At 42.0% G+C, this 25,439-nt stretch overlaps 1 protein-coding gene across 9 annotated transcripts in view; it reads right to left on the bottom strand.

Moving 5' to 3' along the window:
• Nucleotides 1-25,439, bottom strand: part of sox6 (SRY-box transcription factor 6) — a 124,986-nt gene that overhangs the window by 23,529 nt on the left and 76,018 nt on the right. For 6 of the 9 annotated variants that reach the window (XM_053865500.1, XM_053865499.1, XM_053865506.1 and 3 more), the window contains 2 exons: nt 11,708-11,831; nt 7,731-7,810 (listed from right to left, as the gene is read on the bottom strand). In XM_053865500.1, the coding sequence (XP_053721475.1) occupies nt 7,731-7,810; nt 11,708-11,831 (204 nt within the window). The remainder of the gene's footprint in view (nt 1-7,730; nt 7,811-11,707; nt 11,832-25,439) is intronic. The other 3 variants (XM_053865502.1, XM_053865503.1, XM_053865508.1) reach the window with 1 other exon arrangement.

The following is a 25,439-nucleotide window of genomic DNA, read 5'->3' as shown; positions in this document are numbered from 1 at the left end:
CCATGTTTCATTGTTTTCTTTCACCTGGAAGAAACAATTCTGCAGGACTGAATTCAGCTGTTTTATGCTTATATTATTGATACGTTTGCATGTAAGATTACTGGTATTGTTGCTGACACTAACCAAAACGCATACGAAGCATCAAGTACAGAGTGAAGTGAACTGCTTTTAAACTTAAAACAGAGCACACATTTAAACCAACTAATTCCATCTTCAACAGCATTAGTGTTTCATAGGAAACTTAAATAATACACGAGACCCTTTTTATGTTTAAGATGTTCTGTTATTTTTGAAAGATTAGATGTTTCTTTATTCTTCACATCAATGCGCTCCATTTCTCTTGCTCACTTGCCAAAGCAGTGAGAGGCAACACTGTGAGTTTGGTGCTGACAAGGTTTCTGCTTTGAGAAAAGAGAGAATGTTTTACTGCGTCACACTTGAGTTTGTGGGGGATTCACACAGCTAATGGGTTCTGTACTTGTGACATGAAGCCAGAATGATGGGTTTAATTGTGTAGATTTATCCATTACCAAAGCATGTAGCTATACATTACAAATATCCTTTGCTTTTGCTGAAGTTGTCGACTTAAAGTAAAAAGAACAAACTTGCCTTTTTTCTTCTTGCAGTAGAGCATATGCAGTGCAACTGAAATGCTTTTGGAATACTCTTTTATGAGTAGCCATGTTAAAATAAAGGTATTTTATACGTTCACGCTCATTAGACTGTTTTATTCAATGGCTCAATTTTTTGTGGTGGTTTATGAGTTGGAAAAACACAGTGTACCTGAACTTTGAACGAAGCCTTTGTCACCACAACAACAATAATTGCTAATGGAAAACACCCTAGTTGAAATATACGTATTTTTTTCAGTTTATTGGGAGAGTATTCAAGTATCACATTTCTCTTCCTCCTGCCAATCAGCTTTGACTCGACTCATTTCCTGGTTTGTCCGACTTGACACGGGCTGCATTCTTGTCAATTGACTCGTCTGGCCCGAACGTGTCTCCTCACACAAAGCGCTATATGTCATTGCACGTATCGCCAAACATAAACACATATGTGCTTCTGTCAGAAATGCTATCTGAGGCCACATTAGCCGCAGCACAAATGGAACATTCTTCCAGGGATAACAACAGCACACGGGCAGCGGAAATGACAGGCTGATTATGTTCCCACAATGATAGCAAGACCCCCTCCGCGGTCACAAGCAGTCTTTTGTCTCCGAAACAGAAGCAGTTCATGCACAGGTTTTTTTTCTTCTCAACTCTGCTGTATTTGATTAACATCACTGCCATAGGTTTGCTATGTGTGAGGCAGAAGTTGTGACACATTTGGATGGAGACTGAATTGACTGCCTGCCACAGTAAGCAGCACAGGTCTCAATAGAGGAGAGCGAACGCAGGACAGATGTGTGCGCGAAACACCGCTTGTTTACAGACGTGGCCCCGACCTTTTAAGAACTTTATTGTCCAGGAAAACAGAGTAATTACACTTTGCCTCAAAGTCGACGCAAGAAGGATGCCCCCTGTCAACACGGATTAGGAGGTCAGTGCCAAGCTGTAGAAATGCAGCCCATAACTAGCACCAGTCCACCAAACTTGAGAAGTGTGTTTTTTTTTTCTTCCCTGCTTTACTATAATCAGAGACGGCTGGTTTGGAGAGGGAGCCGTGTCTGACCCGCCTCGTAACTACAGGATATTAGTCAGGTGATTTCCACTACATTTTGCCGTCTCTATTCACAATTTTGTTTGTTTGTTTGGGATGTTACCTCATCCTAGACATTTTAGAAGCAAAGTCATTCTGTCTCACTAGTGTCGAGGCTGTTGTCCGGGCTGTATGGGACAGATGTATGTATGCAGGCAGATGTGAGGGCACCTTGAAAGTTCCAGAGTCTGAGGTGATACATGGTTTTCAGAAACAATATCATGGCCACTATTTCTTGCCAATATGATCCAAGTTGTCACGCTGCCTTTTGTATTGCTGCAGATACAGTCCTGAGGAAAATGTTAGGAGGAATATTGTGTGTTTCATTCACTTTATTATTTCTGAGCTCAGCGTTACCCATCTCCCAGCAGAGTGCAGCCCAGCCTCAGCTAGCATAGATTCAAAAATGAGAGCAGCATGGCCAAGGTCAGCCCGTTTGCCTCCGGTAATTAAAAACAAGCCCTGGAGACGCCACAGAGGTTAAACGGGGAGGTTCACTTTCTGCGACATTAAACTGAGATTACACACTGGACTGATGAGGTTAGACGTTTCACGTGTCGTGTCCGGAAGATGCGCAATGCCTCTCCGCGGTTTCATTGCAAAACTGAAGGGAGATGCCTTTACTGGATTAACTGGATAAAGGAGGGCAGTTCTTAAAGCCTGCTTCCATGCTCAGGAACATTGTTTGCCACATGCACACGGGCCAAACCTCCGGGCCGGCGATAATGGTAAGCGGCAAACCGGGTCCTGCGGGCAGGAAAAGCAACTGATTGCCTTGAAACCAAAACATTTCTAATGACCAATTAACATCGGCTCCAGATTTATGTGCGGCGAGCATTATCTAGTGGCCGCCACACTTTCATAATTGCGCTCTTTGCGGCTTTGTGTGTCTGTCTGTCAATGTCTCATTCACCTCTGCCTGGCCGGGGAGCTGAGCAATGGGCTGGATATGAGGGCATTAACTGTGCTTCAGTGCACCACGCCATTTAAAAGGCAGCGCAGCGCCAGCCCTGTTTGCCACAAGGCTTGTACAGGCTCATTGCCCAGGGCAACTAGGCAGGCTGACCCAGGCTAGGCCCAGATGTCTGGAGTGGAGGAAGGCGTCCTGGTGCACTGTGCCGATGCTTTCCAGTATGGCCTAACATCTGTCTCATCTGCTGGCACCCAACCTGCTCTCCTCCATCCCCTCCTCCTGCTCTTCTCCGCTGCTTTATCTGACATCGACGGTATACATATATATGTGTGTGTAACTTTCTTCTGGATCACTTTTTCTGTCTGGCACAGGCGGCCAGTGTTTTTGCTTGTGTAAGTATGTGTGTGTCCTCCAGAGCCAGGGGCCCCAGAGCCAACTCTCCCATTCAGTGCTGCTCACTGCATTATCCACTCTATCTGTCCATCTGTCCCTCTGTTCACCACAGCCTCCATCCAGCTGCTCACCTAGCCGTCCTATTAGCCAGCCCTCCACACGCAGCTAGCATCGCTGCACTGCTCTGGGTTGCCTTCAAAGACCCAGCTCCTTCACTCATAAACTCAGAAACAGCTGCTCTCGACAGTATGTCTGTTCTCCCTCTTTTCCTCCCCTCCTCCTCCTCCTCGCTGCCTGTCTCTCTTTCAAAGTCAAAAATGCTTCACTTGTTAATGATGGAAGCTGTTCCTTCACATCTGTACTACACAGGCATTTACATCCAAACAAAAGATAATGTAGGGGTCTCCGCTCTCCCACTTTTCCCCCGTTTGTCCCCTGACTGTAAGACATTTCCTTATCGCTGGAGTCGTCTCGAGCCCGCGGTACTCCTTCAGATGTCTGGGTTGTGTGTTTGCAGGGAGCTTTTCATCTTTCGAGTGCGTACAAAGATTGGGTTATGGTGGGCAGACAGGTGCCATAATAAAGGTGCCTGATGGTAATTGCAGTTTTGAGACATTCACCTCTACACCGATATCAAACGTACATATCTAGATAAAGTGGATAGCTTGTGTGAGGGCTGGGCGAAGATCATCATCGCGATATTTTGATCCGTGTCATAATCACGATTATTGAACGACTTAAGATTTAGATGTCATTAAACTTTCAAACTTTATTGAACAAGGAACTACAATACAGCAATGTTTAAAATGTAAATAATAATTCAACAGTTATATTTAACCTTCTTCGTGTAGGTTACATATTTCTCTCTCGAAACGTTGCCAATCTGTATAGTCAGGCTTCAGAGAACAGTGGAGACAGGAGTCAATATTTCAAGCTGAGTACTTGGCTGGGACGCAAAGATGTTTCTGAGATTCAGATTTGTAAGCGATAATGTCATATTCCAATTTTTTTATTCATTTTTTCGTGGTAGAAGAAGTCACTCCTTTAATTATAAAACTTACATATTTGAGCGTTCTTGCTGTGTCTCTGCAGCGTGATGAATGACAAGGAGCGCTTGATTTCATCACCCCATCTCAGGTTCAGCGCAAGCGATTTTTCTTATGTATTTATCCACTTCCAAATAATCACTGTTTTTTTAAACATCGGCAACAAGCAGCTCGCATTGCTGTTGTGACTCAGAACGCTGGATGAGCGTCTGAATACCATGTCGCCATTGTAGAGGCCACCGAGTCGGTAGCTAACAGTGGCTAATATTAGCGTCCCCCACTCCGTGTAACTTTGCGGTGAGTGGCTCACTCTGTGTAGCGCGCTCACTGTGCCCTCCACAGTAACTTCCCACTGGTCGATTTTCATCGGTACGAAGCGTGGTGCAGCGTTTGGGTGGAGTCGGATGCTCGCCTAAACAATTGTTTCATGACGATTATCACGTTTTCAAAATCGTAGGAAAACGAAAGATGCGATGAATTGAGCAGCGCTACCTTGCGTTATATATATAGATTCTTGTACTTTTCTTTTAACTGGTTTAATTCATGGCTGGTTTGAGTCCCACAGAATTGTGTCTGTTTCCCTTCACTCATTGTGTCACTGCAAATTGTCGTACAACCTGAGCACAATTTCCTCTGTTTGCTTGGAGGCGTCACTTGTAATCAGGGCAAGACAGGCCGAGATGGATCCATTGTTTGGCCTCTTCTTGGGCTCATCCTGACACTATGGCGGTGCTAATGAAGAAGGGCATGCCATGCTGGGCTAGTTTACCGGTCCCCTCTCCCCTGAGTTGAAGACGAGAGCCAATCTGTCAGGAGAACATTGAGTGAAATTGCCCCGTGGTACAGCAATGCATGGTGACAGCCACTTGCAGTCTGCCACCCACCAGAGCCATTCCACCGCCTTCTATTGACAAGGAAATTACTGTCTACAACACTAACACACATCTAGGAGATTCATTTACATCCATCAGCTTTAAGCCTTTTGTTACTCTGTTGCTTTGCTCTTCTGCGCCGGAGAATGGGCGGGGGGGAAGAATGGCGATCCAGACTGTTATGACAGAGAAATGCTGAAGCGGTTACGGGGCCCATATTAAGAGTGACGGAGCGGCGGATTTCTCGCGGCTGGATGGCTGATCGCATTACCTCGGCAGCATTGTGGAAATTAATTCGTCCAATAGGGTCGTTTTTTTAAGGGTCATGTATGCACAATATGAAATGGATTCACTTGTTTAATTATAGCGCACGGAAGACAGACGTGCTTTTGAATAGAAGGATTGTGTTGAGATCTCTTGGTCATAAGGGGAAACATTTTACCATTTCAATCCCAGACAGCCTTTTGTGAACCTTGGAATTGCGCAGCTCTGAGCCTTTTTCTAACTTTTAACTTTGACATCACCTTTATTACGTTTCTTTTTAACGTCACATTACAAGTAACGCTTAACATTTCAACTTGTCATGGTCAGATACCAAGTCTTTTTCTACTTTTTCTCTGCGATTTTCTTCTTCTGCCCTTTACAGGAGTCTTGAACACAGTTTACGTGCATCAAAAAACAGCTTTCAGCTTCTGTTTCTCTTTCTATTATTGGATGTTTCGCTTAACAAGTAGCATTTCCGCTGCATTAGCTAGTTATACATCATAACACCAGTCTTTTTTTCTCTCTGAAGCACAATTGTTAATCTCAAATTCCTTCTTATCTTCATAACATTTCCAGTTTTTGGAGGTTTGCGTGAAGTTTTAAACACTTACATCATCAATTTTGGCAACAATGAGTCAGTACTGTGTTCATGTGCCATGGACTCTAGTGAGTAAAGATTCTCAGAGTCACCCAACCAAAATGTTGAGGCCCCAAACGGCTCCCATTAAATTCAGTTTTAGAATCTTAAAGGTTATCACAGATAATTGTGTACTTTTATCAAAGCGGATCAGCGAGAGGATGTGTACTTTTCAAAAGTTGCGTCTTATTTTGAAACAGGCCGCCACTCTTAAGACAACACTATAAATTCCCAGTCTGGCTTGATGAGATGGTTTTAATCATCGTCTGGGTGCTTTGTGGAGGAAGTGGTGGCAGTTTGTTGATCCCGGTGATGTAGAAAAGGGCATGTTTGACTTGCCTTGCTGTTTTAAGGGAGTCTGCGCGCAGAGCAAATAGCAGACAGCGGGCAGAGTATGTGACAGACTTCAATTAATGGGAAATGCACCTCTTTTTGTTGACTGTGTTTGGTAAAGGTCAGGGAAGCCACGGTCTCGGAGGCTGTGTTTTCGCCCATTCCCAGGGTTAGATACATAAGCAGAATTAATGACTCTGGACCTGTCTCCCCTCCTCACCCCAACCTTCAGATATATGACTGGTGATTTGACCTCATTGGCTGCCATAAATAATTCAGACGTTTGTAGCTAGGAACTTTTTTTTTTTCAGGATAAAGAGAGAGAACACTGGAGATACGGCTTCCCTGACTCTGTTCACATGTTACCTCTGACTCTGACTGACACACGTCGACCAATTCAATCCGATCCGCTGATGACAAGCCCTCATCATAATGGCTCGCAGCGACGTGCGCTGTTAGGACTTGCCAAAGCTTGTTACCGCTGACACAGGTAGCCTCCGAAGGACAACTGCCACATACATCAGTGTGCGAAGACTCCCCCACCAACCTATTCTTGAACTCTCTTGTTTGATCTTGTCACTTCTTTCTGCAGCTCTGCATCAAATGTCACAGATGGCTGATCTTTTTTAAACACAACACAATAAATCTTCAACACAAAACCGATTGCGAAAGAAGCAAAACAATAAATTGGCCGGAGCTACGAATCGATTATCATAATTTGCGTGTCACAGTGATGTGCGGAGTTGTCCTTGAGCAAGACTTTGAAACCGCGATTTGCTCCTGGTGCCGTCTGAGCGGCCTTGATCTTATGTTCCTGATCAGGATATTAATAAAGTGCTCACATTCTTTCTATCTTTTTTTTTTTTTTCACAGACTTGCACCCATCATTATTACACCTACATCATGAAGCGCTGCTGTCAATCACACACACACACACACATATATATATATATATATATATATATATATATTGTATTTTGAAAACAAAGCCTAACAAAACAGGGATTTTTGTAACCAACTTTTGTACTTTTTAAAATGAAAAACGAATGCAGACGTAGAACTTTGGTGTGAGAAATGTTTTCTATATAGCACTGCAGAAAACTTGACGTAAAGCACAAAGATAATTATCTATATTAAACATCGGGCCCTCGGGCTCAGCCCTGACCTGAGTTCAGCCTGTTTAAATGATGTGTAAGAAGGATCCAAGAAGCCATGGGAAGAGGGGGCGGTCGCAGTTTAGTCAATCTTATTCCCTGCTCTCCCTTTTTGTTTTCCACACAATGATACAGCAGAAACATTTCAGCCATCACTCGTGAGCCATATTTTTCCTCAATTATCTCCTCCCATGTTTACTGGCAGTTGACTGAGAAAGTGATTCCTGTTATCTCAGCCAGGCTGCGAGGGTGGGATAAACCCTCAATAAAAAAAGGGTAAATTACATATGTACGGTGATAAGCATGGTTGAACCTTCGGGATCATTTCGTTTGAAGCTCATGACTTTGCCTAAAGCTGCGGTGCCTCGTGTTGGCGGGGATCCCTGACATTCTTTGTCATCATAATATACATACCTGGAGCTGGAGGGGGCTGAGGCCCGACGCTGCCGCTGCTGCCATCGTGGAGGGAATGAACTGCACCGGGTAGTTATCACCTGTCAGGGTGGCAGAGGGAGAAAAACAATACACAGGTTCAGACAATGCGCTGGCTGACGGCGAGGAGGCAAGTGCCAACACGGTTGTCGCCCGTTCACCACTTCACCAGAGAAGTGTGGCACCTTACGGCGAGCGCTCTGCTTCACGTCTCAACATCTGCACGAACAAAAGCTGGATTGATGGCTGCAAGAGCCTTCTCTTCTTCCCTCTTTCTTCTGTGAAAACATCTCAGCAACTGCTTCTGAGTTTAGCACGTACGGTATTGAGAAAAGGGAGTTTCAACCGCTCACTGTGAGTGTTTTGGAGTTTTAAACGTCTCCCCTGGGATTCAATTATTAGTGATGTCAACGAGAGCCAGCGTGTTCTTGCACGTAGTTGGTACAGCTGCAGACTTGTCTGACTATTGTTCGGCTGAACATTGTTTTTGACTGATAGCTTTGGCGGTTGTGTGAAAACAACTTGGATGTCAACTGGTCAGGACAAGTGCGCAGGCACAATAGCAATGTTTCAAACACACGTTCACTGTTGGATAAATTGCTTTAGTCACGTAGCTGCAGGCGCTTTGGACACATGTCCAGGAGATGACAGAGTCTCTCGTCCATGACTGACTGAACATTTTCCTTAAGGCACAATTGACTTTTCATATAATTCACTGTGTTTTGATTTCAATGTTAGTGCAGTTATTTGCACCTTGGAAGAGCAAACAAGCCAAGTGCTTTTCAGGCGATGGTGTGAATCTCACAATGTTTTGGGGTCCACAGTGTGTTGACAATAGTAAGTCATGATGACATCACACATATTTTACACATATTTTTAAATTATTCGTAAAAAAAAGCTGAAATTCTCAACTGAACACTGTTGCCTGGACTAGAGTTCTTAAACTAACACTTTGCTTTTTTGGTGCAGTTTTCTGATAAACTAAAAAGGCGTCGCTCCAGGTTTCTGAACAATACCAGTGTTCACCTTTTTTTGGAACTTTAATTGTCATTTGGAATTATCTAAACAAAAGTAAAAATAAAACAAAGTCACTAATTTGGAATGTGCCGTGACAAAGAGTTAATATTAAAGCAGAGATATCTGACCATGCATGCTTTTCTCAAGCATGTTTCAGTAGATATCGGCAGTCTCTACACGACTGTGTTATTGTCTCAACATTTATTTTTCAAATAGTGTTAACTGTACTGTTGACACTGTTTTTAGATGCTAAGTAAAGCAAAGGGATATACAGTACCACATATGCGTGTGACATCATCAGTCGTCGCGGCCCAACTGTAAGGACCGCGAGAGAATCTGAAAGCTGAGACAGTCTGTGACCGACAGAGGTATGCCCCTGTCTTATTGCCAGTCTTGCTCCTTCTGCGCTGAGTTAACAGTTGAGTTCTTTCCACGGCATTGTAAAATCGTACGCTCCGACGAGTGTGCTGAGGCAGACAGAGCAGCTCCGGTGTGACAGGTCTACACGACAGGTCTAACAGCAGGGAGATTGGTTTTAAACACGTGTCTGGGAAAGTGTTGGCCTTGCTCAGGCCCTACTTCTGCATGTCACATTGCTTCACCTACATATTGAGCCATTAAGCCACAGACAAGGTAAATGCCCGCACCTTCTCTTTCACTTTGCCATTGCCCACATGCTCTACTTCGCAATCTTGCACAGCAATGCACAATGTAATACAGAACACTGAAAACCAATCCCCATCTAGTTGCAAATAAAATCACGGCGCAGCAGTGGCCCCCTATCGTGCGACGCGAGGTCACACTGTGGTTATTTCAACAACTCCTCTTTTTTGTCCCGCTGCTGCTGTTTGTGATGTAGGAGTTAGAAATAACAAATGGCTGGATGACTGCAGATGTCATGTGAAACCTGGAGAGGGTCATGTGCTAAATGAGTGCAGCGCCAGTGCTGGAGAGTCAGGGGCTGAGGGCACAAATAGTCTATGTGCCAGCAAAATGCTTCCAGTGCCAGGTCACTGTCAATGCAGGAATGGGAATCGCTGTTGGTCCCAGACCCACAGACGAGACCTGAACTACTGAGGTCATTCTCCCTCCTCATGTGGCCCAATGTAATATAATCGCCGCTGTAGATCAAGTGCTGGCTGATGTGGGCACATGCCTTTACTGGACCAGATCAAGTGGTAATGATTTACTTCCTTTTTCCTTTCTTGTCAGTCGGATCAAATAACTGATGATGACGTGAACTTAGTTTAGATGTTGCTGTTTTGCCCCTTATTATTATTACAATTGTCATAGATCACTTTGGATAAAAGTGAGTGCTTTGTTTCTGGATCAGTACATTATATATCTATATTTTGGTTGACCCTAGTTAGGTAGTGCAAAAAAAATTATATATATATATACATATATATATATAGTTTGACAATAGCACAATAAATCACGATGGAGGCTATATTCAGGTATTATATCACTTTATTTACACTAAAGCTCTTTTAATTTTAATTTATTTTTTTATGTTTTTAATCCTGCAGACTGTATATTGGCATCACGTAGAGGACACACTTTTCCGTCTGAATTATCCTATTATATTTAACTGACTTGGACCACAAATTGTAGCTTAAAATACACAACTTGTGTATGTCATTATATTTTGTAGAACTTTATGAAGAGCATTTTCACATTATAAAGCAGGTATCTTGGAGGGCTATTGAGCTAATATTCATACTCTATATTTATATTTCGAGAGCGGACATTTGTTTAGACGATGACTTTTATGGCTGTGTTGGTGAAGCATGGAACAACTGGCCATTGAGCACAGCCAGTAGATGGTTGATGACTTGCCACCACAGTGCCAGAATGACTCTTCTGCCATAGCGTGCACCATGGGGCCGGGGGTCATAAGCAGCGGTCCCAAGGAGATGTCTCATGATGATAACATCAGATTGGTGTGCCTCCGTCTTGGAAGTGAATGGTTGGCCACACACTTCATGGAGAAAGGACGTAGCCGCCTTCTGAGCGGCCCGTAGGTGGTGCTGATAACATTGTACTTCCTGGTTATATTGTGTATATTGTGTTGGACACAGGAGCTTATGAAATAACTCAGCCAGTCATTTCCAGACCCCCTCTTGCTACTTCTTCAAATATATCATGAATTATGCAGCAGCCATACACATGGCAACCTCTGACCATGATTCCATAATAGCCTCTGTTATTTCAACTAAAACATTTTCCATGTCAGGCCGATTGCGGAGAGCACACTGTTGAAAGTCTCCCCCTCAGGCACTTTGTTTAAGCTGTCATGGCTCCATAGTTCCAAAATAGCTGACTTTGTTTTTCATCCTGTGCGTTTATACCTAATTCATTACCTGCGATTCTCCACGTTCTCCTTTAATGCTTCCGATTTTTCTTCTTCTCTTGTCAACGTGTGTCTTTTTTATTTTCCCCCGCTTGATAACAATCGTTCATGGAAGTCTTAAAACGTTGCGTTACATGGCTATGGGAACATTTCACTCAGCGTGTTGTGACAGTTTGCCTTCCTTTATTTTAAAGTCTGCTTTGCTTTTGTGTTCGACAGATGTCAGAAGAGTGGGAGGGGTTTGGACTTGTAGTTACAGGCTTTGAAATTAGTCTTAATCGGAGGAAACCAGTTCACTAGCAAACATTTACCTTGGCTATTGACAACATAATTCATCCATATTTTATGTGCATAACTGTCGTTGAATTGCATAGAGAAAGTATCTAGTGGCAGAATTTCTCATGAAGATATTGAAATCACTGTAAAAGCCTCTTTATAAAGTTTCTTTTGTTGCAGTTGAGGCAATAGATGGACATCTATGGGCGTAAAAAGAAAGCCAAACACAGTGTTCCGCATGTACCTGTGTGTGTGACAGAATGTCAGACATGCATTCACATCCAGGGCTGAGAGACTAAATCAGCTAGCATACCTGGCTTATAAGACATTCCTGGGGGGAAGAGAAAGCCTTGCTGGGCGGCGGCTGCTGCTGCCAGAGTGCGCTGGTCGTGTGGAAAAATGGGGATCATGAGCGGAGGCATGTGACCCTGGACCTGCTGAACAGATAGGGAGCAGAGATCAGAGAAAGCCCTTAGCAGAGGCCTGCTACACAGGAACACAGATTCCACTCAGGGGGAGGCCAGATCACAGGTCTCCCTAACACAGGCTGACAAGGGGCTCTGCAGCAAGGACGGCCCTCGCGCGCTCGCACAATACCTGGCAGACCTGTGCCTGCTCTTAATCCAAACTACAATTTCACCTCTGCACATCAAAGGCTCCACACGCGCACATTGTACCAGGAGCAGTTAGCGGAAGGATGGGAATGAGAGTGGAGGAATCTGTTGGAATGCAAAACTGCAACTGAAAACCGCAGTTCATGTTTAAAAAATACATGTGAGAAGAGGCAGGACTTGGTGTGAGTCTTTTTTTTTGGTCTTGTCAGGTCACTTCTGCATGTCCTCAGAGATGGTGGAGTTACATTCATAACCACTTGTGCCATAAAAGTTTATGCCACTTTAATATCCGTAATAATTGTTTGATATCCTCAAAGTCCCACAACCAATGTGTTTTGCGAAACGTAGTCTATATTTGTTCAACCATTCTGAGGTAGCGATATTAATCTTAATCACACATTTTAAACACACAAGCGCTCAGCCTAGATTGAAAATCAAACTCAACAGGAAAATGAGTCTTAACAGAATGCAGTATCACTCAATACATTTCATGTAATTATCGCTTGACTACTGAAATCGACCTCCATTTTATTCATCCATATTCTTTCACCTATTTCTCTTCTGTCCATATCAAACTTCTGTTGGTTCATGTAGCTTGAATATCAACATGCATCACACAAGCCACCTAAATTGACTTGGCGGGTCAGATTTGGCCCCCGGGCCTTGGGTTTGACGCATGTAGCATAGTCTCAATCTCTTGTGTGATGCCTCACATACTTATTTATTTATTTTATTTTTTAAACCAATGAAAATTAGTTCAATATGTTGGTCAGCAGCGACCCTGTCAGGCCGTAAAAAAATAAAATAAAACTCACAGTCAGCCAGATTAAATACATTTAAAATGTAATTGAATTGTTCTGAATGATCCATGGGATTATCTGGCACGGAGAACGCAGCAGTCACATTTGAAAAGTCCGTACTGAACTGTCAGTTCCCCTCACGTGTTAACTTTCAACACCGGCTCTGTTACGTACCAACTCTCCTACAGGGAGCGCGGACACAACTCCCTGCTTGTGTCTGTGTGTGTGTGTGTCAGGGGTGGTTGAGCGGCGCATGTCTCAAAAGTGGTGTGTGGGGGTTTAGCAGGGTCCAATCTTACTGTCGTCCTCCGCTTCCTGATTCTCCGTGATGGGGAGCAGCCCGGCTACTATGAGACTGCAAGGCTTAATCTAGCACAAGCCAGGCCACCTCAGGGGAACCTGCCTGGAAAATAGGTTAATAAAGGTCACCCACCCCCCGAACCCCCAAAATAAACACTTTACAGAATGTTTCTCTATTCATTCCTCTTTAAAATCAACTTGCTATAAAAGGGGTCTGGGTGCAATTACTGCCGCTGCACTGGGGCATGAAATAAGCCCGGGTCGGAGAAACGACTTTCCCCTCATGTTCTGGCTGAGGTCTGCTATGATCTCCTCTTTTGCTCCCCCCGTAGACCCCTGACATGGTCCGCCCAGCGTCTCCCTTCGGTAGAAATGCTACTTAAAGCTACTTTATTGATCTGTCCGGAGGTGCCGAGCTGGACCAAAAACTAAATAAATAAAAGCATTTTATGTCTACTGAGCTTTTACAGAGGTGCAGTTGCAGAAAGTGCATTAGAGAATAATAGAAAAGTGTGTAATTCTTCCAAAGGTAATTTTGTAAAAAGTGCTTAGGCTGAAGAAAAATAAATGGCCAAGGAGACAGCGACAAATGACCTTAAATAAAACTTGGCTTTATGGGGATTTCTGCAGCAAGTTTCCATGCTGAGTGAATGATAGATGGATATTGGCCTTGCATGTATGGAGCAGATGGAAAAACACAATAATTAATGTCACAACATGCCATGAGGCCAGTGACAGGCAAGGGCACACTGGGGAACACAGCTTTTCTCAGTCTCTCTATTTGGACTATTAAACCAGATGGTGTCTGTTGCTGAATGTGCGGCTTTTATTTCCACAAGTGTGTAACCAGGTAGTGCGTACGGCAACAAAACATCAATGGGCAAAGGCATCATAATGCATTTTCCTGACTTGAAAATAATCCTGTAACTGGCAAATGAAAGTGAAACGTAAGAAGCGGTGTTTACTAAACCGAAGTAAATGCCCACTAAAACTTTCCAAGTGTGACTGGCTTTCACTCACACTTTTCATGGTTTTTCGCTCTTTATGTCGATTTATTCCTGTGTCCTACGCACACGGGCGCTCATCCTTTCTCAGCGTCATTAAATGAACATCCTGCCCATTCACTCTGAGCAGGAATGGTTTACGGTACACAATATAAAAGGCGCCGTTTGGCCCGATAATTCTGTAATTTAATTTGGCATTACTACATTAAAACACAGACGAGAGATATAAAAAGGAAGGCGTGGAATAACAGATGTAAATTGGATTTGCAAAAGAGCATTTATTGAGATTTGTGTTGCTGAATGTATTAACCAATCATTGACTCAAGTCGCAACCAGCTTCACATGGGTTCATCTTGTATGCAGCCCACTTTTGGTTGAGGGAAGCCCAAATGAAAACAGAAACACGGCCTCAAGAGGAAAGCCTGAAGTCATATGCAGGGCTTCATCGAGTGGGTCAAGGGATGATGGGAAAGTGGATTATTTTGGGGGGAAAAGTGTAAGTTTCATCAAAGAAATATTTCTATTTTATTATATTTCTATTCTACGATGATCTCTTAACACGTAGAAGCCGCTTGGGTTGGTTCCAGTTTGCGGTGTCATAACCGACGCAGCTCCTGTATTTACCACTCACTGCAGAAAAAGACATGTTTGAAACAGTGTGACAGTCACTCTCCTCAGAGCTGAGGATTTATTCTTTGAGCTCCATGATGTTATTGTTCTAGATTCAATTTTATTGGCTAAATACCACAATAGTGGATAACAAAAAGGCATTCTCCCATTCTAAACCGAAATACTTCCTTTAAGAGTTCTATTCAAGTTGAAACAGGAATGGGCCGGCTGCCCAGGATGTCTCCATTGCCAAGATGGTCTTGAGCACTCGCACAGTGAAGTGCAGCAGATGTGAGCGTCGCACCGGGGCAGCTTCCTCTCTGCTCCCGCTGAATTCCACGTCATTGTTGTGCTCTCCGCACTTGCTTTTGTCTTAGCACGGCTAAGTACTAGATAATGTAATTTCACACCATCTGCCCCGGGCTTCATTAAAGATACATGAATGGGCTATCTTATGAGGAACAGGTGCTATTGTTTGTCCCTCTAGACCCAGCACCAGGGACCCGGCGCTGAATACTTGACGAGGAGCATCTGTAGTGATCAGTCAGACAGACTGGGCCAAGGCGGCCGCCTCTGCCAGCTCGGGCTCCAACAGAGGTTTTAGGGAAACTCGGTCGCCTTTTAACATGTATCATCAATTTGGATGACCGGGCGAGGTCTGCGGCAGGCTTGTGTACAATCTGTTTTCTGTTCCGGGAACCGCTTTATAGGCAGTTGAAGGCAAGCGTGACTTTTTAAAATTCAGAATTTGTTTTTTTTTTTTTTTATGTTTCACAGGCGAAGCATGTGCAATACATTCAGAGAAGCAGCGTTGGTCGTGTCTCCACCATAGTGTTGGAAGTGTGAGTGCACTAACAAGCATTGTTCAGGCAAAACAAAAAAAAAAAATTAAATTATAACTTCTTCTCATGTTTGTCTCCAACCGGTTTTAGTGTTCAGTGCCGTTGGACATGAGTGAACAGTGGATCATGCAAAAGACATTCCAGCCTCAGACATGTGTGCAGCACCCCAACAGGAACTGTGTAGTAATAAGATCAGAAATATCACAATTATGAAGGAAAAATAGGATATTATTGTGGCGAACATCCTGCTTACCCTTTTTTTTCCCTTTTTTTCCCCCTACATTTGTTGAAATTATATAGTGTTTGATCACAAAGACATATGTCAACTAGAGGTGGGATTTGACAAAAAAAGTATATATATATATATATATATATATATATATATATATATATATATATATATATATATATATATATATATATATATATATATATATATATATATATATATATATATATATATATGAGCTTTGACATCAGGGTGGAATCACTCCAGTGATGAGAAACTCAAAGAACAACACCCTTTGTGCTTCAGTCCTGAAGTTCTGTTTTTTTTTTACTTTCATTTCACGTCCATCAGCGCAGTCTCATTGACTCTCCTTGATCATGGATGTTTTGGCTTTGACTTCACATTGTCTAGTGCAGTGCACCTGGTGTCGGTGCACTGAGGTGATCAGAGGTATTCTAATCGTTTAGTTAGTATTTTTCCTTGTAAATCACAAAGTAAAATCGGTAACAAAAAGTTAATCTAGCCACAATATGAAGTTTAAGTTATCAATGTGTTGAAACTGAATGACAATGAAAAACAATGCGTTCAATGCGCAGAATGCGTTCTCATATGTTGCACACTGACTGTTCCAAAATCCAGCGAGGGAATGGAGATGTACAAGGCATTGCAGCACTCAATCTGTATCCTGTCAACACTCGTGTTCCTCACCGTCTCTCAGCGTCTCCACAAAACACCCCGGAGGCCTGAGGACCTCCCGTTGGCTTCGCCTGGAGTCTCTCCTCGGTTCCTAGCTCTCCTTTCTCGCCAGAAGGAAACTGAGAGGTACTTTTTTTTTACACCAGAATCATTCGGTTTTCACAAGATAAAAGACAAAAAGTGCCATAAAAAAAAATCCCTCTTTCGTCTGTTTCACAGTTTGACTGGAAAAGGCCTGGTGTGATCTTCGGCTTTGTGACTTGACTAATTGCTACTTCAAAATAATTTCTGTGTTATATCGTACCTACAGTGTTAAAGATTAATTTCCATCTAGGACGTGTTCAAAACATAAAAATTTCAGGCCTGAGGTGTGAGGTGTTCTAATTAAAATGAGCTTCACTTTTTTTTTTTACATGTGTTGGAAGGATGGAAAAGCTTTTGTTCACCCTCTTCAAGAACAAACAAATCAAAAAACGCTAGACAATTTACATATTAAAATAGCAATTAAGTCGGAGAGCTTGGGAGAAAAGTGAACTCTTTTAAATGTAATCTTTAAGTGAAGATTTCTAGCAATAAATTAGAATAAATTATCCGGGGTGATTTAGGGGATTCACATTTTTAGTAAATCTTTTTTTTTCTCTTCTCACTTGAATAGCTGTCAGATTCACATCTCCCGCGCCACATATTCTATAGGAGGGGGCCTGTCGTTTTTAAGGCTCCAGCTGCTGCTGGTAGTTCACACTTCCTCTCCTCTCATGCTCGGGAGTGAGTGGAAACAACCTTCTGGGAAAGTAACTGCACAAAACTGAACCAAGTGAGGTGCGAATAAAGACGGCTAGCTCTGATACCCAGTGTAATTATTAATGTGTTCTTCCAATCTATTCACTTATTTTCAGTGTTCTGATCTCTGAACAACCTGTTGAGTTCCCTGAATAGTGAATGGATAGCAAGGCAATGAGCGCCAAATACTTAAGCAAGGTCGGGGGACCAAGCCGATAAATGACTTCTTGTTTGTTGTAAAACAAATTATTTTTTCGAGAATGGCCTTTTAAAAACGAAATTAAAAAAGAGATTGTTTGCTTACTTACGCTAGTATTTATTTCTTTTTTTAAAAATCCTTCAGAACACACCAAACACTCAAGAGTTTTTCAATGAAACGTTCAACATTGATGTCACTATTTCAAAAGGTTGTAGCTTGAAAACGGTTGGAGATAAAGGCATGCTGTAAATGAGAAATGACCTAACGTTTAGAATAGGAGTAAATGCATCCCGCATGTAAATGTTGTCACCAGGCGGCGACCAATTACAACTTTGACAGCTGCTTATCTGATCCATTGCAGATACTCTTCATGCTGTGATGGCGATGGCAGGATATGATCATTGCTGTTTAGTTATCAATTCAGCATCTGCTTGTGTAAAGTAGTAACTACGCCAGGCACCATATTTACACCTGGGATGGTTTAAAAGTGATGGTGCTTTTCACAATTTTAGGCACCTAAAGGGTTTAAACAAAAAAAATGCTGTCAATTTCAACGAAGAGACAGATATTAAATGACACTAGAAATGTTGACAATGTTCATTAAATGTTGACAATGTTCATAAAAAAAATAATAAATAAATAAAAGGAAAACCACTGTCGTGTGTGTCTCTACCAAGCGCTTAGAAGTTATGCGTGTCCGACTTTATTTGGATAATAGTGCTTTTTACAGACTATTTAAAACAATGAGTACCATAACACTGAATGGTTTGTACAAACAGTGCAGTATTGAATTGAAATTTGAATTTTCAAGGCTTTTTATGTGGTAAAACATGGTGTTAAATAGGACTGAACCTTTGTTTTTTGGCTTTAGCGTTCATAGTTTCTTTCTTTTGACATTTGCTATCAGGGGTTGCCACAACAAGTCGGCCTCCTCCGCCTCAACCCATCTTGATCTTCATATCCTCCAACACTGGCATGTCACCAGTCTCTCCTATTCTATGTATCCATACAATGAGTTCAAGTGTTCAAAGTGTAAATTAATCTTGGGTGTTCTGCAATGGCTCTTTAGATGTGAACAATGATGAGGAGCCACAGCAACAGAGTATGTCATGACTCACATCTGAATATAACACAAGTTATATTAGCGTCTGATAATGAATTTAAGTAAATGAACCTTTACAATCATACAAGTACATTCCTGATTCCAAATATTCAAGGGTTTTTACCTGCCTCCCTGCTCTCCAGACCTCAGATACATACATTTCTCAACATGTTTTAAAGCCCAGCACTGACAAAAGGCCCCATTCATTGTGTTCCGTGGGGCACGGTTACGCTGCCCCCCTTTAAAACAAGAGGCTCCTTTTTCGCTGCGGACTGAATGCTTCGCTTTGGTGCCCCAGCGCTAAGAAAACACACGGCACTTTCTCCCCCGTACACAGCCGAATTTGTTAATGAAACTCTTTCTCCTGGAGTGTGTGCCCACTGCTGTGGGCGATGGCCTTGCGAAGCCAACCCAAAGACAAAACAGTTTGCACAACATTAGCAGAGAAAACACAGTTCATGCAGCGAGGCCGAAGAAACTAAGTCAACATCACACTGGAGGACGTGTTCTCTCCTAACTGATGTTTTCCTTCGGCCACAATAGAGGTTAAGTGTGTGCGCTCCACTCTTATCCCGCCGAGATAATATTTAAACAGGTGACAGAGGTGTTAACTTACTCACATTAATAGAGTAGATACACGTATCCGATACTGGCTGCTTTGGGTGTATGAATTCATGTATCACCACGCCACACACTCGCTTCTTCAAATGTGCATATTTCAAGGTGTCAGTCTGCCGGTCCCAGTGCTGTTCTCCAGCCCCCTCAGGTGACTAATTTTTAGTAGACCCTCAGGTGTGATTTCACACATTACAGCCGTTTGTGCGTCACTGTTCAGATGGAGCCTCTTCATTATCGCCACTTAAACTGCTGAGGTGTTTGAATACAGAGGCGGAGAACAGCGAGGTCTGGCTGCACTTTGCGGTGTGGATGGAAGGATGTTTGTGAGCTTGTTGATCGGTGAAGACAACACACAGCGCCATTCCTGGCCTCTGACATGGTTGTGATTGAAACAGATCATGTGTTTGTTGAAGACATTTCACTTTGACAGTACACAGAAAACCCAATAATATTGAACAAGGTATTAAAATACTCTCAAGTTTTTCAGCACTACCATGGTAAAGCTTTTTCCTGTACCATCAATGAATACTGAACAAGTATTTTTTAAACATATTTTACATATATAAAGTTCTTCCCTGTTTCATGTGTGTACCCTAAAACAAAATGGTGTGATGCATTTTAATGCACACACCTATTCACCTTTCAGCACAATGCTTCTGTAGTGTATCAAGTTTTACACTGAGGAGGAAAAAGAGCCGCACAACAAACTCTATAAAACTACATAAAAATGGATGCATGTAATGTGCATTGTCCTGGTGAAAATAACTCCCTTTTTAATGTTCCTAAATGAAGGATTTGTTTTGGAAGATACGTGTCATGACTAAGGTAAAGCTTCACTCAGGCTGTATCTGCTCCCACATTATCGCGCCACATTAACTTTTATACGCAGCGTTTTACCTCTTTATTGTCTGGATTGCGCACAACTTTATTGAACGTCAGCATTTATTCTCCTGCCAGACAAGAAGTCACATTTCACATCTAATTGAATGGATCCCGCCCCTCCAGCCCGGTCTGCTGAGGGCAATTATTAGTTACCAAGTGTCGATATATTAAATCAGCGGGGCTAATGAGTGGGGTCATGGCTCTCTATTATCTTCAGTGGTGCATGTACACATCTTCATCACCTAGCAGTCTCCTTACATGGAGGATGAAGTGCCGGACTCAGCCTCTCTGGGTGAACGCCAAGCCCGTCTGACTAGGCTCTTAATGCCTCCACATAATCCTACACGCGGGCGAACATGGAGTTCTTCAGTACAAGGAAAGGCACTCACAGCACACACACTTCCTCCCGCAACACACACACACACACACACATTATCATTTCCCTCCTCTATTATTCTCCTGTAATTATGCTAACAGTTCCTTTCGGGATGTGCTAATTGGCCTCTTGCACATTATTTTTAACAATGTCTGTTTTTTTTTCACCACAGCATCGAAAAAGACTCACACTGAGCGATTTCATTTGTCCTTGGGAGACAACAAAAGCATCCGAGAATAAACAAATTAGCGCTTTATTTGTGCACAGACCCCCTGTTTATTTAAAACCCGTGAAGGATTTTAAAATATTTACCAGACTCTTCTAATTGGAAAGCATTTTCTTTACTATTTATGGCCAATACTGTCTCTGAATTAATGCACTGGCTGCTTCATGTGTATTCTTTTTTTCAAATATTAAAGCCATTATCACCCAAGGCTGCAGAATCAAAGAGAATAATTGTCCATTTCTGCTTGTTCTTGGAAAAAAAAAACACTTGCACTGACTGAACTGGATTAATGGGGCCATTTAATATAAGAAAATAATGTTTGTGCATTGTGATTTGAAAGGTGAAAAAGACTGTCAGGTGGAAAAAGTGAAAAGTGGATTCTAATGAGGAGAGAGGTTACAAAATGAAAGTGAATAAAAACACTGTTTGTTTCCCTTGCTAAATCATGTAGAACAGATCTGTTCCCACACCCTCTGTGCAATTTTTTTTATTTTATTTTTATTTTATTTTATTGAATGAAATATTTTACTTTCTTATTGTTTTGTCATACACATATTTTTTTCTTTTTACTTGAATGAAAATACAAATATGTCTCCATGTTCTTGGTTGTTGCCTTCAGTTATTTTATATAAAGATTTTCACTTGTCTTACTTTTACTTTGATACATTGAAATTCCTCAGAATGAAATCCAATACAAAATGGGTAAGAGGCTGGCGAGCAGACCTGCCACTGCCGGATGAACTGAACGTTGGGTTAAAGCACCTGATACAAGTTCCTTCTCTCATTTGAAGTCTTTCCAATTTTGTGCGACATTTGCGTTTGACCGCTTGTGAAAATATACTGCTTTTTCCGTGGTGTTCACCAGTGTACATTGATGGATCGATATATTTGTCTTCGCCTAACATGAGGCAGTTTTTCCACCGATATTTTTAATTTTTAAGTTTTTTTTTTAACTGAATAAATGTTATTCTGTAATGGTGGCTGCGAGATAAAAACGATTATCATTATTTTCTTATATCCCTTTAAAAACAGTTGTGCTAACATTAGCTCAATAAAAGCTCTCTTTGTTTCAGTGTAATAACGATACCAATGTTAGAGCATCTTGTGATCAGCAAGTGAAAGTCACAGTCATCAGGAAAAGGCCATTCAGTGTTCACTATGACATTATTCTATTTGTGACAGTAAAATAAACCTTTATTCACTACCCGTTGTATTAGATCTAAAAAGAGACCAGAGAAATTCGGAATACGATTCAAGTTATGTCATATTTTCGACTGTCTACTGTCTCAGTGTTTCACTTAAAATGTCCATGAAAACTACTTTTCACTCTGTTACTTTCACCGTGACTCGCTGTAGAGATGGAGCCAGTAACGCAGGTGTTGCTCAAGTACAAGTTGTCAAAAACAAATGTCTAAAAATCATGACAGTCTTCCACACAGAGGCTTCGTTTGTTTCCCCTGCTTCTATACACTGTATATATAACTGGCACATTTCTTCTCTTCAGTGGAATCGGTGCATTAATGTGTCTCTTCCGCTTTTGAAATCATCTTCTCTTAATTGTCTACAGCCACGCAGGAGTCGCTGAATGTCATCTTTAATCGCAGAACCTTTCGCTTCAAACTATCGAATGTTGTGGGAAAGTCCCCCACTGTTTATTTACGCCATTAAAGATACATATGAGAAGGACTTTGAAGCCTTTGAAGCCTTCGCTGGGACAACAATGTCGCAGCCTTTCTCCCTTCAAATCTATTTTCCTCTACACCAGGAGATGTGTGTTTGTGTCGGACGGTTTCATGATTTAAGATTTCCAACATTCCCCTCAGTGAAGCGTAATTAAGCAAGAATGCCGGCCTCCGTTTTATCTTGAACATTGTGTTCTCACTCCTGACACATCAGTTTCATGGATGAGTAATAATGCTCTATTATTCTAAATATTTGTTTGATAAGGGGGGGAAAAAACACATTCTATCAAAATGCTTCCAGATTAAAAGGGTTGCGCTGTTTCATCTAGGGGGCCCTGCTTTCAGTTGCCTGTTTGTGAAGATAAAGTTCAAGCTGACCTTTGAGTCAATATTTATTCTCTTGATGTTTGTATCAATGCAGAGGTCCCTGTGTGTCCATCTACTGTACGCCAGCATCTTTGTGGGCATCCATCAACTCGTGCTTGTGACGGCTTCATGTCGACCAATTCTGGAGGTCACGACCTTCGGGTTGAAGCTGTCAGCACTGGGGCACTGACCTGTACTGTTTATTAAGAGCAGGCAAAACCTGTACGTTCATCTACATGAGGCTTCAATATGAACAAGAAGAGAGAGAGAGAGAGAGAGAGACACAAAAATGGATCCGAAAAAATGTATGTAAATTTTTGCTCAGTGAATGGCCAAACACTATCCGTCTAATATACATTTAAAACGTCACAACTCTTTTCAAATCCTGAATAGCTTTGCTAACTAAATCAACCCTGCGTTAATCTCCTTCTCGGATTGAGCAAGTGCCAAGATGATTTTAAAGATGAGGACGAATTAATAGGATGCCAGCCAGCTTCCAGGGAAAACACACAAAAGCTGCGAGCTTAAACTTGCGATAAGCCCGGGGGACACTGCAATCCAAACATCTGCTATCTTAAAACAAGTGACATTGTAATCCCAGCGGACAAAAAACCAAATCTGCTTCTTTCTCCTGTAAGAATGTGAGACGGGATGAAAAGCCGTTCCACACAAACATCATTAAACACAATTCTTTGTTCCAAATCTCACTTAATCTCTGAACTACCTCCTCTGTTCAGCGCTGATACTTTTTTCTGTTGACAGCAGCTTTTATGGATATCATCAAAAGTTAGGGAAACCATGGTAAACAGGCGTCCTATAAATTGGCCAGCATCTTTTTAAACTACCAAAAAGTGGAAAAGATTTCATTTGAACCACAGTGCATCATATCAATGTGTTGACTTTCTGCTCCAAGTGAAAAGGCTGATGATTAAAGTGATGTTGTGGCGCACTTATCTCAGTCTGTCCTCCAGAACTCTCATGTTTGAACTTGCAGTGTTGTATTTCATTGGCGTGGCACAGTCAGTCAGGCTCATATCACCAATGAAATCGACACCTGGTATTCCTTCTCTGACCTGAACGGGTGCTTAGAAGAATTTAGCAAAGATCTATCACTTACTGCCTCAACAGCAAGGTGCTGAAAACAGGTTTGACCAGTCGTGCCTTGTCCTCCTTCTCAAGATTTATAGATGCAGACTCCTTTGTTCCATCGACTCTCACACTTTTTAAGGAGCTGAAGTTGTGTCTAAAAGAGTCGGTGGACCCTGATTCTTTCTCCAGTCCATCACAACATCCTCCTTCCTTTTAAGAAGCTGTTTTATTGGCATATTTTGCATGTATTAACAAGGTTGTACATTGCACGCCATTGTCAGAAATCCAAACTAAAAACAGCCTTAAATGAAGTACCTGCTGAGGGGCATCTGGTGCTCATTCCGTGGAGGACTCTTTAGACATACTCAATGAGAAGGAGCGCTCTGCCCAAATGTCTCCCACTTCTACAGGCGTATACTTTCATCACTTAATTAAATGCAAATGACCCCTCATAATTCCTCTTGATTCGGAGCTTGAGAGAGATACGGTCAAGTGTGTGATGGAATGTACTTCTAAATATCAATTTCAAACACTTGAACAAAGATACAAGTAAAGTCTCCACTTGAAAGCCCGGTTGCTTCCCTCTTTATCTAATGATCCAAAAAAACAAGGCAGACTACGGTGAGACGTGGTTAAATGCTGGGAGAATCGTCCGTCTCTGAAGTGTTGCTACATTGTACAGCTACTCTATTTATTCATCAAAGGAATATTTAACCCTCCAGGGACAACTGCAAAAAAAAAAGTGTGTGGCGGCGATAGCTGGGGTTCTGGTGGAGAAAAGCTCAAACTTGTGTAGCTTTTGATAGATACCTGTGATATACAGATTTGTGTTCTGGAAACCTGTGTAACAAAACTCAGTCACATCGTGTAGCTCTTATCCACAAGGTGAACGTTATTGTGACTGCAGGTCCAGTGAAGAGGCATACGTTGATGCAGTAGAGAGGCAGTCTAACATGATCTTTGGATCTTAAACAATTTCTTACACATAGGTGAGGCAGGATGTCTAGAGCGAGAGATTTGTCTTTAGCCTAAGCCTTGCCGTCACTAGGGCTGTGTATCGGCAGGTGTGTTATACGATGCATTGTGGTATTTTGCGATACTGTAACAATATATTGTAATAACAACCATCATTTTAGGGGGGAAAATCGGATAATTCAGTACAATATTATGTGCATGACAATGAGGAATAAATCGCTCCCTTATTCAACTAAATAAGCAGTAAACGTTAAGCAGTGAACACGTCACCGATGCAGCAGTACGTCCAAGTATCTATGTATTAAATATTGATCTAACTTGCTTAAAATATCAAGATAACACCACACCATCAAGTATTACAATATTTAGACAAAAATATCAATATAATATCAAACAATTTATCACAATATTTGAGCGACTGTATCCTCTATTTCCCCTTTTGGAAATTGGAAAGATCCAGTTATACCCCCAATCCTGGTGTCAACATCAAGGTCACTTCCAGGGTGAGTTTGGGTTAAACATGACCACTTTGTTTTCCCCAGTAAATGTTCCAAAAATGGAAATGACATCGTACCCTTTTGCAAAACTATATACCATTGGTCAATTGTTGCCGGGACCCATGCTGTAGCTGTCGCCATTCTCCACCCTTCCCTCGT

The sequence above is a fragment of the Synchiropus splendidus genome, chromosome 5, assembly GCF_027744825.2.
Source record: "Synchiropus splendidus isolate RoL2022-P1 chromosome 5, RoL_Sspl_1.0, whole genome shotgun sequence".
Classification (NCBI taxonomy): domain Eukaryota; kingdom Metazoa; phylum Chordata; class Actinopteri; order Syngnathiformes; family Callionymidae; genus Synchiropus; species Synchiropus splendidus.
The sequence above is the reverse complement of the archived record's forward strand: the minus strand, read 5'-3'. Positions and strand labels throughout refer to the sequence as shown.